Raw genomic sequence first — 14864 nt, 5'->3', positions numbered from 1 at the left:
TCTCTCTCCCTCTCTACTTTGGACCTTTCTCTCTCCCTCTCTACTTTGTACCTTTCTCTCTTTCCCTCTCTCCTCTCTACTTTGACCTTTCTCTCTCCCTCTCTACTTTGACCTTTCTCTCCTCTCTACTTTGACCTTTCTCTCTCCCTCTCTACTTTGGACCTTTCTCTCTCCCTCTCTACTTTGGACCTTTCTCTCTCTCCCTCTCTACTTTGTACCTTTCTCTCTCTCCCTCTCTACTTTGGACCTTTCCCTCTCTCCCTCTCTACTTTGGACCTTTCTCTCTCTCCCTCTCTACTTTGGACCTTTCTCTCCCCCTCTCTACTTTGGACCTTTCTCTCTCCCTCTCTACTTTGGACCTTTCTCTCTCTCCCTCTCTACTTTGGACCTTTCTCTCTCTCCCTCTCTACTTTGTACCTTTCTCTCTCTCCCTCTCTACTTTGGACCTTTCTCTCTCTCCCTCTCTACATTGTACCTTTCTCTCTCTCCCTCTCTACTTTGTACCTTTCTCTCTCTCCCTCTCTACTTTGGACCTTTCTCTCTCTCCCTCTCTACTTTGGACCTTTCTCTCTCTCCCTCTCTACTTTGGACCTTTCTCTCTCTCCCTCTCTACTTTGGACCTTTCTCTCTCCCTCTCTATTTTGTACCTTTCTCTCTCCCTCTCTACTTTGTACCTTTCTCTCTCTCCCTCTCTACTTTGGACCTTTCTCTCTCTCCCTCTCTAATTTGGACCTTTCTCTCTCTCCCTCTCTCCCTCTCTACTTTGTACCTTTCTCTCTCTCCCTCTCTACTTTGTACCTTTCTCTCTCTCCCTCTCTACTTTGGACCTTTCTCTCTCTCCCTCTCTACTTTGGACCTTTCTCTCTCTCCCTCTCTCCCTCTCTACTTTGGACCTTTCTCTCTCTCCCTCTCTACTTTGTACCTTTCTCTCTCTCCCTCTACTTTGGACCTTTCTCTCTCTCCCTCTCTACTTTGTACCTTTCTCTCTCTCCCTCTCTACTTTGTACCTTTCTCTCTCCCTCTCTACATTGTACCTTTCTCTCTCTCCCTCTCTACTTTGGACCTTTCTCTCTCACCCTCTCTACTTTGTACCTTTCTCTCTCTCCCTCTCTACTTTGTACCTTTCTCTCTCTCCCGCTCTCCCTCTCTACTTTGGACCTTTCTCTCTCTCCCTCTCTACTTTGGACCTTTCTCTCTCTCCCTCTCTACTTTGGACCTTTCTCTCTCCCTCTCTACTTTGTACCTTTCTCTCTCTCCCTCTCTCCCTCTCTACTTTGGACCTTTCTCTCTCTCCCTCTCTACTTTGTACCTTTCTCTCTCTCCCTCTCTACTTTGGACCTTTCTCTCACCCTCTCTACTTTGTACCTTTCTCTCTCTCCCTCTCTACTTTGGACCTTTCTCTCACCCTCTCTACTTTGGACCTTTCTCTCTCTCCCTCTCTACTTTGTACCTTTCTCTCTCTCCCTCTCTACTTTTGACCTTTCTCTCTCTCCCTCTCTACTTTGGACCTTTCTCTCTCTCCCTCTCTACTTTGTACCTTTCTCTCTCTCCCTCTCTACTTTGTACCTTTCTCTCTCCCTCTCTACTTTGTACCTTTCTCTCTCTCCCTCTCTACTTTGGACCTTTCTCTCTCCCCTCTCTACTTTGTACCTTTCTCTCTCTCCTCTCTACCTTTTCTCTCCCTCTCTACTTTGGACCTTTCTCTCTCCTCTCTACTTTGGACCTTTCTCTCTCTCCCTCTCTCTCTACTTTGAGACCTTTCTCTCTCTCCCTCTACTTTGTACCTTTCTCTCTCACCCTCTCTACTTTGGACCTTTCTCTCTCTCCCTCTCTCCCTCTCTACTTTGGACCTTTCTCTCTCCCCTCTCTACTTTGTACCTTTCTCTCTCTCCTCTCTACTTTGACCTTTCTCTCTCTCCCTCTCTACTTTGACCTTTCTCTCTCCCTCTCTACTTTGGACCTTTCTCTCTCTCCCCTCTCTACTTTGGACCTTTCTCTCCTCTACTCCTTTCTCTCTCTCCCTCTCTACTTTGGACCTTTCTCTCTCTCCTCTCTTTGTACCTTTCTCTCTCCCTCTCTACTTTGGACCTTTCTCTCTCTCTACTTTGTACCTTTCTCTCTCCCTCTCTACTTTGGACCTTTCTCTCTCTCTCTACTTTGTACCTTTCTCTCTCCCTGGACCTTTCTCTCTCTCCTCTCTACTTTGGACCTTTCTCTCTCCCTCTCTACTTTGGACCTTTCTCTCTCTCCCTCTCTACTTTGGACCTTTCTCTCTCTCGCTCTCTACTTTGGACCTTTCTCTCTCTCCCTCTCTACTTTGTACCTTTCTCTCTCTCCCTCTCTACTTTGTACCTTTCTATCTCCCTCTCTACTTTGTACCTTTCTATCTCCCTCTCTACTTTGGACCTTTCTCTCTCTCCCTCTCTCCCTCTCTACTTTGGACCTTTCTCTCTCTCCCTCTCTACTTTGTACCTTTCTCTCTCCCTCTCTACTTTGGACCTTTCTCTCTCTCCTTCTTGGTCTCCTGTTCTGTGAGTCTCTCCCTGTCAGTGGTAGAGAGGGTTGCTGTCATGCATGGGCTGGGCTATGTGGCTCTTCTCAGTGGTTGTGTGTGTGCACGAGGCTAGCCCAGTACAGAGGCTGCGCAGCCAAGGGTTTGATCATCAGATCGACCTCTTCCCTTTCTTCTCCCTCAGCTGCAGATCAAGCACACTGTCACCGAGGCAGAGATACAGAAGCTCAAAAACAAGGTAAGAAATGTCCCCTGCTGTCATCTCTAAGATGAATGGTATAAAAGGCAAATTAAGTGCAATATACGCATGAGAAATATACATATGTTTGGAAACAGGACATCATTGGATAGTGCAGGGTATAATAGTTTCTATTTTAAGGTATTAATGAATAGTTAAGGCAATTGCATGCATATTTGATCAGTTTAGCTTCACTGCAGAGTTGCCTCTTGCAGTTTCATGTCAAAGGTGTCTGGGCAGTGAGAGAGACAGTGGTTAAGTGAGAGTGACATGCAAGCAGGCACAGCTTTCTAAAAGTTTCTTCTTCATCCTCCCTCTGCATCCTCACGAGGACAGCTTAGCTCAAACTGCAGGAAATTATTTAGAGATATTAACTGTATTCAATGAGTGGATTTAGTGAAATTGAAAGATAAGCTTGTTGGTGTAATACTCTGAGCATGAGCTGCTCTGGTGGTCCTTGGTAGAGGGCTGCCCTGAGGAGTAGAAGGATTTAATACAATAACAATGTTTAGAAGGAGGTCACACCAATAAACTAAGCTCAACGAAGAGCTTGTCAGGACATGGTCTGTTAGTTTCTCTCCGTTGTGAAGTCTGGATTAGCCTTAAGTCAAGTATATTATGGTGCTGTGTGTTTTATGTTATGTGTTTAACCCATAGCACAGTCTCTTTTTTAGTGTTGTCTATCATACTGTACCTGCATTTCCATGGCAAAAAGACAAACACAAAGCAGACTCAAGTCTTTGTTTCTTTAAAACCTATTTTTGTCAAATATTGTGTGCTATAGCTTGAAACATGAACAAATGTTTCTTCCAACATTAGGACTATCTTCATGTTTTGTTTGCTTTGCTTAGTTGCTTCCTCGTATCAAAGTACTGGTATCGTGACAACACGTAATACCATAGTGTGTCTAGTCAGTCAGCTGGCTTGTACATTACAGTATTTGGAAATCTGTCAATACTGTATTTGTGTTCCACTGTTTGTTTTTAATGATGTACCTAGTGGTGGGTGTGGGCCGTGTTGGTGTGTGAGTGTAATACCATGCTTATCTGTGCTCGTCTATCCCAGCTTGCTGTGGTGGAGAGGGATAAGGCGCGCTGGGAGAAGGAGAAGAGCCAGCTGAAGGCCAGCATGGAGGAGAACAAGGAGAGGATGCTGAAGCTGGAGAGTTACTGGATCGAGGCCCAGACCCTGTGCCACACGGTCAACGAGCACCTGAAGGAGGCCCAGTGCCAGTACACCACCCTAGAGAAGAAGTACAACAAGGCCAAGAAACTCATCAAGGACTTCCAGCAGAAGTGAGTCAAAGTCTGGTACCAAACTGGTCTAAATTAGACAATACACTGGTTCAATATACTGTAACATTCTTAGCCTTGGTAAGGCTGTTATGTTATGAACCCAGGTTCTATCCCCTATTCGGGAGTTACTCATCCCCAGATCTGTTGCTCTGGTCTAGTCAGTACCTAGCCGCACACTCCAGACGTGTTGCTCTGGTCTAGTCAGTACCTAGCCACACACTCCAGACATGTTGCTCTGGTCTAGTCAGTACCTAGCCGCACACTCCAGACGTGTTGCTCTGGTCTAGTCAGTACCTAGCCGCACACTCCAGACATGTTGCTCTGGTCTAGTCAGTACCTAGCCACACACTCCAGACATGTTGCTCTGGTCTAGTCAGTACCTAGCCACACACTCCAGACGTGTTGCTCTGGTCTAGTCATTACCTAGCCACACACTCCAGACGTGTTGCTCTGGTCTAGTCATTACCTAGCCACACACTCCAGACGTGTTGCTCTGGTCTAGTCATTACCTAGCCACACACTCCAGACATGTTGCTCTGGTCTAGTCATTACCTAGCCACACACTCCAGACGTGTTGCTCTGGTCTAGTCAGTACCTAGCCACACACTCCAGACATGTTGCTCTGGTCTAGTCAGTACCTCGCCACACACTCCAGACGTGTTGCTCTGGTCTAGTCTGTACCTAGACACACACTCCAGACGTGTTGCTCTGGTCTAGTCAGTACCTAGCCACACACTCCAGACATGTTGCTCTGGTCTAGTCATTACCTAGCCACACACTCCAGACATGTTGCTCTGGTCTAGTCAGTACCTAGCCACACACTCCAGACGTGTTGCTCTGGTCTAGTCATTACCTAGCCACACACTCCAGACGTGTTGCTCTGGTCTAGTCATTACCTAGCCACACACTCCAGACGTGTTGCTCTGGTCTAGTCAGTACCTAGCCACACACTCCAGACGTGTTGCTCTGGTCTAGTCTGTACCTAGCCACACACTCCAGACGTGTTGCTCTGGTCTAGTCTGTACCTAGACACACACTCCAGACGTGTTGCTCTGGTCTAGTCAGTACCTAGACACACACTCCAGACGTGTTGCTCTGGTCTAGTCAGTACCTAGACACACACTCCAGACGTGTTGCTCTGGTCTAGTCAGTACCTAGACACACACTCCAGACGTGTTGCTCTGGTCTAGTCATTACCTAGCCACACACTCCAGACGTGTTGCTTTGGTCTAGTCAGTACCTAGCCACACATTTCAGATCTGTTGCTCTGGTCTAGTCAGTAACTAGCCACTCAGATGTGTCCATGTCATCTGTTGCTCTGGTCTAGTAACTAGCCACTCAGATGTGTCCATGTCATCTGTTGCTATGAGTGTTAAACTGGTTGGTTACGACTGAAAACCTGAAAATGTATTACTACATTATTCAGCCTACTTTGGTTCATATGGACATGTCAAACCTTATTAATGTAGCTTTGTTTTTTAATTAAAGTCCAAGTTTAGAGGCCATTTCAAATTGTCGCTTATTTTAGGTAATACACTTACTATCTGTTATTCAAACCCTGTTATTTTCCTATAGTATGTTTATCAAACAATTTCCCAAACAAATTCCACCCATTAGTCTGGAGGACATTTTAACCAAGTGGCACTCAGTTGAAGGATTGCTTTAGAGAGAGAGAGCTGTGTTGACTTCCTTCCTGTGCAGCTCTCCTCCACACCGCAGCCTCTTTTTCAGCAGTGAGTTGATCTCTATGGTCATTCTCATCAGAACCTCTTTGTCCCTCTCCGCTCTGAATGCCTTTAATTGCCCTTGGTGTGTGTGTGTGTGTGTGTGTGTGTGTGTGTGTGTGTGTGTGTGTGTGTGTGTGTGTGTGTGTGTGTGTGTGTGTGTGTGTGTGTGTGTGTGCGGGGGAGCCTTGCGTCCTTCAGCCCTGCTGAAGAGAGAGGCAGGTCTGTGTCTGACTGTCTCTCTGACTTAAGTTCACTGAGCTCCTATTCTCCCTGGGATACTCTCCTTTTACCATCTCTCACACACACACACTGTCCCCAACCACCTAACACTCTGTCCCTGTCCTCACCCCTCTGAGAGGAGCTGTCCCCAACCATCCAACCACCTAACACTCTGTCCCTGTCCTCACCCCTGTCTGATGGCCACCAACACACCCTTCTAACCCCACCCCTGTCTGATGGCCACCAACACACCCTTCTAACCCCACCCCTGTCAGAGGGCCACCAGCAAACCCTTCTAACCCCACCCCTGTCAGAGGGCCACCAACACACCCTTCTAACCCCACCCCTGTCAGAGGGCCACCAACACACCCTTCTAACCCCACCCCTGTCAGAGGGCCACCAACACACCCTTCTAACCCCACCCCTGTCAGAGGGCCACCAACACACCCTTCTAACCCCACCCCTGTCAGAGGGCCACCAGCACACCCTTCTAACCCCACCCCTGTCTGAGGGCCACCAACACACCCTTCTAACCCCACCCCTGTCAGAGGGCCACCAGCACACCCTTCTAACCCCACCCCTGTCTGAGGGCCACCAACACACCCTTCTAACCCCATCCCTGTCAGAGGGCCACCAACACACCCTTCTAACCCCACCCCTGTCTGAGGGCCACCAACACACCCTTCTAACCCCACCCCTGTCAGAGGGCCACCAACACACCCTTCTAACCCCACGCCTGTCAGAGAGCCACCAACACACCCTTCTAACCCCACCCCTGTCAGAGGGCCACCAACACACCCTTCTAACCCCACCCCTGTCAGAGGGCCACCAGCACACCCTTCTAACCCCACCCCTGTCAGAGGGCCACCGACACACCCTTCTAACCCCACCCCTGTCAGAGGGCCACCAACCCACCCTTCTAACCCCACCCCTGTCAGAGGGCCACCAGCACACCCTTCTAACCCCACCGCTGTCTGAGGGCCACCAACACACCCTTCTAACCCCACCCCTGTCAGAGGGCCACCAACACACCCTTCTAACCCCACCCCTGTCAGAGGGCCACCAACACACCCTTCTAACCCCACCCCTGTCAGAGGGCCACCAACACACCCTTCTAACCCCACCCCTGTCAGAGGGCCACCAACACACCCTTCTAACCCCACCCCTGTCAGAGGGCCACCAGCACACCCTTCTAACCCCACCCCTGTCAGAGGGCCACCAGCACACCCTTCTAACCCCACCCCTGTCTGAGGGCTACCAACACACCCTTCTAACCCCACCCCTGTCTGAGGGCCACCAACACACCCTTCTAACCCCAAAACTGTCTGAGGGCCACCAACACACCCTTCTAACCCCACCCCTGTCAGAGGGCCACCAACACACCCTTCTAACCCCACCCCTCTGTTTCTTCCAGAGAGGTGGAGTTTGTCCAGAAGGAGGAAGCAGAGAGGAAGAGGCTGGAGGATACAGAGAAGGTCCACCTGGAGGAGATTCAGGGACTGCAAGTCAGGGTAACTATACTTTCTCTGTATATTCCCTCTCCCATTTTCTCAATGCTGCTGATTATACCCATTCCTTTTTAGGTGAGAATTCAGCACATACTTGCCACAGTACATGGCTTTGATGTACATGTATACGCTTACAATGCTGACTGTGTACAGTGCAAAGCTGTCTAAGTACAAGATAAATCCCTTATGTAATTACCCCAGTTCAACATTAGTCCACTGCCTTGATTAGACATTTCCCCTGCTGGTACATGATGTTGCCAGTGGAGGGAGCCACTGGACAGCCACACTGCATGGGTCGCTAAGCCTGAAACTCATTTGAAACGGTTTCTACGCAGATTGCAGCCCTGGAGTCTGAGCTGATGCAACTGATGAAACAAAATGGCATCCAGATGAACAACAACAACAACAGCGCCCAACAGCAGAGTCCTGGGATGGCCGGCCCTGCAAGAGGTGAGTCTCAGGGAGATGGAGAGATCCAGAAATACAGTGGTCATAGTCTAGTCGAGCTCCCTCCCTAGGCAGTAATACCTACAATGGGGAAATAGAATACACATTACTGGTTATGCTCAGATGATTGACCCTGAATCTTCCATCCATTCTAATTGTACATTTTTTGTCATTTAGCAGACGTTCTTATCCAGAGCAACTTACAGGAGCAATTAGGGTTAAGTACCTTGCTCAAGGGCACATTGACAGACTTGTCATCTAGTCGGCTTGGGGATTCAATCCAGCAACCTTTCAGTTACTGGCCCAATGCTCTTAACCGCTCATCCCCCACTTCTCACTTCTCTTCCCTATGCGCCCTGGTCAAAAGTAGTGCACTATAATATGGATAGGGTACCATTTGGGATGAACCTTCTCTGTAGATGATGCATTGTTTAAGCTTGTACTGTGAGAAAGATTCAGTACACTGCCAGTTTGTAGTCCTAAAACACGGACACAAGTTACCTCTGGGTTGTTCAGCCATCCCTATAGGGAAATGAATGAGGAAATAATGTGGTTCTGGGATAAACGCTGAAAATAAGGTCAGAGGTTAACACATGCTTAGGAGATTTTAATTATTTTGTTCTGTGAGATAATATCAGTCAGTTAACATGACCTTTAAAGAGTCATTAAATTACCTTTTTATTATTACTCAAATTCTTCAAAATTCACAAAGTGACATTAGCTGATGAAGGTTATCTCATAGAACAAAACATATAAGATCTTCTAAGCCTGTGTTCCCCACAGACCTTATTTTCGCTGTTTATCCAAAACGCCATTAATTTTCCTCATAGGCTTTGTCCAATGAACCATGGCGGAGTTAGTGATGACAAAAAGACGCCATTACTATTTCTCTCTATTGCCAATGAAACAAGGACAGCTTGTCCCCCCATCACCGTATCCCTGTCTTAGCTATACGTCTCTATCAGGGTATTTCAATACAGGGCAATGGAGGCTGTAGAGAGAAATGACACATCCTTAGGAGGGGTTGATGTGTCAGTGTCACTCAAACCCTGAGATACACCCTACATCTGTCCTATCAGCTCCTTTCCTATTTCCTTTGCCCTCAAACTCTGCTGTTATTACCTTATTAGGGACATGGAGGGGCAAACAAGGACTGTGTCTCACTCCAAATGGCATCCGATTGGCTCTGGTCAAAAGTAGTGCACTATGTAGGGATTCGGGAATAGGGTGTCATTTGGGAAGCGGCTTGTATTACTGCATACTGTCATCACTAGCTCTAAGACTAACCGTACCCAAAGGCTTGAGATGTGTCCTTGTATTAATGCATACTGTCATCACTAGTTCTAAGACTAACAGTACCCAAAGGCTTGAGATGTGTCCTTGTATTAATGCATACTGTCATCACTAGCTCTAAGACTAACCGTACCCAAAGGCTTGAGATGTGTCCTTGTATTAATGCATACTGTCATCACTAGCTCTAAGACTAACCGTACCCAAAGGCTTGAGATGTGTCCTTGTATTAATGCATACTGTCATCACTAGCTCTAAGACTAACCGTACCCAAAGGCTTGAGATGTGTCCTTGTATTAATGCATACTGTCATCACTAGCTCTAAGACTAACCGTACCCAAAGGCTTGAGATGTGTCCTTGTATTAATGCATACTGTCATCACTAGTTCTAAGACTAACAGTACCCAAAGGCTTGAGATGTGTCCTTGTATTAATGCATACTGTCATCACTAGCTCTAAGACTAACCGTACCCAAAGGCTTGAGATGTGTCCTTGTATTAATGCATACTGTCATCACTAGCTCTAAGACTAACCGTACCCAAAGGCTTGAGATGTGTCTTTGTATTAGTGCAAACTGTCATCACTAGCTCTAAGACTAACCGTACCCAAAGGCTTGAGATGTGTCCTTGTATTAGTGCAAACTGTCATCACTAGCTCTAAGACTAACCGTACCCAAAGGTTTGAGATGTGTCCTTGTATTAATGCATACTGTCATCACTAGCTCTAAGACTAACAGTACCCAAAGGCTTGAGATGTGTCCTTGTATTAATGCATACTGTCATCACTAGCTCTAAGACTAACCGTACCCAAAGGCTTGAGATGTGTCCTTGTATTAATGCATACTGTCATCACTAGCTCTAAGACTAACCGTACCCAAAGGTTTGAGATGTGTCCTTGTATTAATGCATACTGTCATCACTAGCTCTAAGACTAACCGTACCCAAAGGCTTGAGATGTGTCTTTGTATTAGTGCAAACTGTCATCACTAGCTCTAAGACTAACCGTACCCAAAGGCTTGAGATGTGTCCTTGTATTAATGCATACTGTCATCACTAGCTCTAAGACTAACCGTACCCAAAGGCTTGAGATGTGTCCTTGTATTAATGCATACTGTCATCACTAGCTCTAAGACTAACCGTACCCAAAGGTTTGAGATGTGTCCTTGTATTAATGCATACTGTCATCACTAGCTCTAAGACTAACCGTACCCAAAGGCTTGAGATGTGTCTTTGTATTAGTGCAAACTGTCATCACTAGCTCTAAGACTAACCGTACCCAAAGGCTTGAGATGTGTCCTTGTATTAATGCATACTGTCATCACTAGCTCTAAGACTAACAGTACCCAAAGGTTTGAGATGTGTCCTTGTATTAATGCATACTGTCATCACTAGCTCTAAGACTAACAGTACCCAAAGGCTTGAGATGTGTCCTTGTATTAATGCATACTGTCATCACTAGCTCTAAGACTAACCGTACCCAAAGGCTTGAGATGTGTCTTTGTATTAGTGCAAACTGTCATCACTAGCTCTAAGACTAACCGTACCCAAAGGCTTGAGATGTGTCCTTGTATTAATGCATACTGTCATCACTAGCTCTAAGACTAACAGTACCCAAAGGTTTGAGATGTGTCCTTGTATTAATGCATACTGTCATCACTAGCTCTAAGACTAACAGTACCCAAAGGCTTGAGATGTGTCCTTGTATTAATGCATACTGTCATCACTAGCTCTAAGACTAACCGTACCCAAAGGCTTGAGATGTGTCTTTGTATTAGTGCAAACTGTCATCACTAGCTCTAAGACTAACCGTACCCAAAGGCTTGAGATGTGTCCTTGTATTAATGCATACTGTCATCACTAGCTCTAAGACTAACCGTACCCAAAGGCTTGAGATGTGTCTTTGTATTAGTGCAAACTGTCATCACTAGCTCTAAGACTAACCGTACCCAAAGGCTTGAGATGTGTCCTTGTATTAATGCATACTGTCATCACTAGCTCTAAGACTAACCGTACCCAAAGGCTTGAGATGTGTCCTTGTATTAATGCATACTGTCATCACTCGCTCTAAGACTAACCGTACCCAAAGGCTTGAGATGTGTCCTTGTATTAATGCATACTGTCATCACTCGCTCTAAGACTAACCGTACCCAAAGGCTTGAGATGTGTCCTTGTATTACTGCATACTGTCATCACTAGCTCTATGACTAACAGTACCCAAAGGTTTGAGATGTGTCCTTGTATTAATGCATACTGTCATCACTAGCTCTAAGACTAACCGTACCCAAAGGCTTGAGATGTGTCCTTGTATTAATGCATACTGTCATCACTAGCTCTAAGACTAACCGTACCCAAAGGCTTGAGATGTGTCCTTGTATTAATGCATACTGTCATCACTAGCTCTATGACTAACAGTACCCAAAGGCTTGAGATGTGTCCTTGTATTAATGCATACTGTCATCACTAGCTCTAAGACTAACCGTACCCAAAGGCTTGAGATGTGTCCTTGTATTAATGCATACTGTCATCACTAGCTCTAAGACTAACAGTACCCAAAGGCTTGAGATGTGTCCTTGTATTAATGCGTACTGTCATCACTAGCTCTAAGACTAACAGTACCCAAAGGCTTGAGATGTGTCCTTGTATTAATGCATACTGTCATCACTAGCTCTAAGACTAACCGTACCCAAAGGTTTGAGATGTGTCCTTGTATTAATGCATACTGTCATCACTAGCTCTAAGACTAACCGTACCCAAAGGCTTGAGATGTGTCCTTGTATTAATGCATACTGTCATCACTAGCTCTAAGACTAACCGTACCCAAAGGCTTGAGATGTGTCCTTGTATTAATGCATACTGTCATCACTAGCTCTAAGACTAACCGTACCCAAAGGCTTGAGATGTGTCTTTGTATTAGTGCAAACTGTCATCACTAGCTCTAAGACTAACCGTACCCAAAGGCTTGAGATGTGTCCTTGTATTAGTGCAAACTGTCATCACTAGCTCTAAGACTAACCGTACCCAAAGGCTTGAGATGTGTCCTTGTATTAATGCATACTGTCATCACTAGCTCTAAGACTAACCGTACCCAAAGGCTTGAGATGTGTCCTTGTATTAATGCATACTGTCATCACTAGCTCTAAGACTAACCGTACCCAAAGGCTTGAGATGTGTCTTTGTATTAGTGCAAACTGTCATCACTAGCTCTAAGACTAACCGTACCCAAAGGCTTGAGATGTGTCCTTGTATTAGTGCAAACTGTCATCACTAGCTCTAAGACTAACCGTACCCAAAGGTTTGAGATGTGTCCTTGTATTAATGCATACTGTCATCACTAGCTCTAAGACTAACAGTACCCAAAGGCTTGAGATGTGTCCTTGTATTAATGCATACTGTCATCACTAGCTCTAAGACTAACCGTACCCAAAGGCTTGAGATGTGTCCTTGTATTAATGCATACTGTCATCACTAGCTCTAAGACTAACCGTACCCAAAGGTTTGAGATGTGTCCTTGTATTAATGCATACTGTCATCACTAGCTCTAAGACTAACCGTACCCAAAGGCTTGAGATGTGTCTTTGTATTAGTGCAAACTGTCATCACTAGCTCTAAGACTAACCGTACCCAAAGGCTTGAGATGTGTCCTTGTATTAATGCATACTGTCATCACTAGCTCTAAGACTAACCGTACCCAAAGGCTTGAGATGTGTCCTTGTATTAATGCATACTGTCATCACTAGCTCTAAGACTAACCGTACCCAAAGGTTTGAGATGTGTCCTTGTATTAATGCATACTGTCATCACTAGCTCTAAGACTAACCGTACCCAAAGGCTTGAGATGTGTCTTTGTATTAGTGCAAACTGTCATCACTAGCTCTAAGACTAACCGTACCCAAAGGCTTGAGATGTGTCCTTGTATTAATGCATACTGTCATCACTAGCTCTAAGACTAACAGTACCCAAAGGTTTGAGATGTGTCCTTGTATTAATGCATACTGTCATCACTAGCTCTAAGACTAACAGTACCCAAAGGCTTGAGATGTGTCCTTGTATTAATGCATACTGTCATCACTAGCTCTAAGACTAACCGTACCCAAAGGCTTGAGATGTGTCTTTGTATTAGTGCAAACTGTCATCACTAGCTCTAAGACTAACCGTACCCAAAGGCTTGAGATGTGTCCTTGTATTAATGCATACTGTCATCACTAGCTCTAAGACTAACAGTACCCAAAGGTTTGAGATGTGTCCTTGTATTAATGCATACTGTCATCACTAGCTCTAAGACTAACAGTACCCAAAGGCTTGAGATGTGTCCTTGTATTAATGCATACTGTCATCACTAGCTCTAAGACTAACCGTACCCAAAGGCTTGAGATGTGTCTTTGTATTAGTGCAAACTGTCATCACTAGCTCTAAGACTAACCGTACCCAAAGGCTTGAGATGTGTCCTTGTATTAATGCATACTGTCATCACTAGCTCTAAGACTAACCGTACCCAAAGGCTTGAGATGTGTCTTTGTATTAGTGCAAACTGTCATCACTAGTTCTAAGACTAACAGTACCCAAAGGCTTGAGATGTGTCCTTGTATTAATGCATACTGTCATCACTAGCTCTAAGACTAACCGTACCCAAAGGCTTGAGATGTGTCCTTGTATTAATGCATACTGTCATCACTAGCTCTAAGACTAACCGTACCCAAAGGCTTGAGATGTGTCTTTGTATTAGTGCAAACTGTCATCACTAGCTCTAAGACTAACCGTACCCAAAGGCTTGAGATGTGTCCTTGTATTAGTGCAAACTGTCATCACTAGCTCTAAGACTAACCGTACCCAAAGGTTTGAGATGTGTCCTTGTATTAATGCATACTGTCATCACTAGCTCTAAGACTAACAGTACCCAAAGGCTTGAGATGTGTCCTTGTATTAATGCATACTGTCATCACTAGCTCTAAGACTAACCGTACCCAAAGGCTTGAGATGTGTCCTTGTATTAATGCATACTGTCATCACTAGCTCTAAGACTAACCGTACCCAAAGGTTTGAGATGTGTCCTTGTATTAATGCATACTGTCATCACTAGCTCTAAGACTAACCGTACCCAAAGGCTTGAGATGTGTCTTTGTATTAGTGCAAACTGTCATCACTAGCTCTAAGACTAACCGTACCCAAAGGCTTGAGATGTGTCCTTGTATTAATGCATACTGTCATCACTAGCTCTAAGACTAACCGTACCCAAAGGCTTGAGATGTGTCCTTGTATTAATGCATACTGTCATCACTAGCTCTAAGACTAACCGTACCCAAAGGTTTGAGATGTGTCCTTGTATTAATGCATACTGTCATCACTAGCTCTAAGACTAACCGTACCCAAAGGCTTGAGATGTGTCTTTGTATTAGTGCAAACTGTCATCACTAGCTCTAAGACTAACCGTACCCAAAGGCTTGAGATGTGTCCTTGTATTAATGCATACTGTCATCACTAGCTCTAAGACTAACAGTACCCAAAGGTTTGAGATGTGTCCTTGTATTAATGCATACTGTCATCACTAGCTCTAAGACTAACAGTACCCAAAGGCTTGAGATGTGTCCTTGTATTAATGCATACTGTCATCACTAGCTCTAAGACTAACCGT

General features: G+C 45.4%; 1 protein-coding gene across 5 annotated transcripts in view; it reads left to right on the top strand.

The window, feature by feature from the left end:
• LOC118379097 (neurabin-1-like) overlaps positions 1–14864 on the top strand; it is a 156198-nt gene that overhangs the window by 105200 nt on the left and 36134 nt on the right. For 4 of the 5 annotated variants that reach the window (XM_052469952.1, XM_052469954.1, XM_052469955.1 and 1 more), the window contains exons 8-11: positions 2697–2750; positions 3816–4045; positions 7406–7502; positions 7835–7949. In XM_052469952.1, the coding sequence (XP_052325912.1) occupies positions 2697–2750; positions 3816–4045; positions 7406–7502; positions 7835–7949 (496 nt within the window). The remainder of the gene's footprint in view (positions 1–2696; positions 2751–3815; positions 4046–7405; positions 7503–7834; positions 7950–14864) is intronic. The other variant, XM_052469953.1, reaches the window with a different exon arrangement.

Source organism: Oncorhynchus keta, chromosome 19, assembly GCF_023373465.1.
Source record: "Oncorhynchus keta strain PuntledgeMale-10-30-2019 chromosome 19, Oket_V2, whole genome shotgun sequence".
NCBI classification, from domain to species: Eukaryota; Metazoa; Chordata; class Actinopteri; order Salmoniformes; family Salmonidae; genus Oncorhynchus; species Oncorhynchus keta.
The sequence above is the reverse complement of the archived record's forward strand: the minus strand, read 5'-3'. Positions and strand labels throughout refer to the sequence as shown.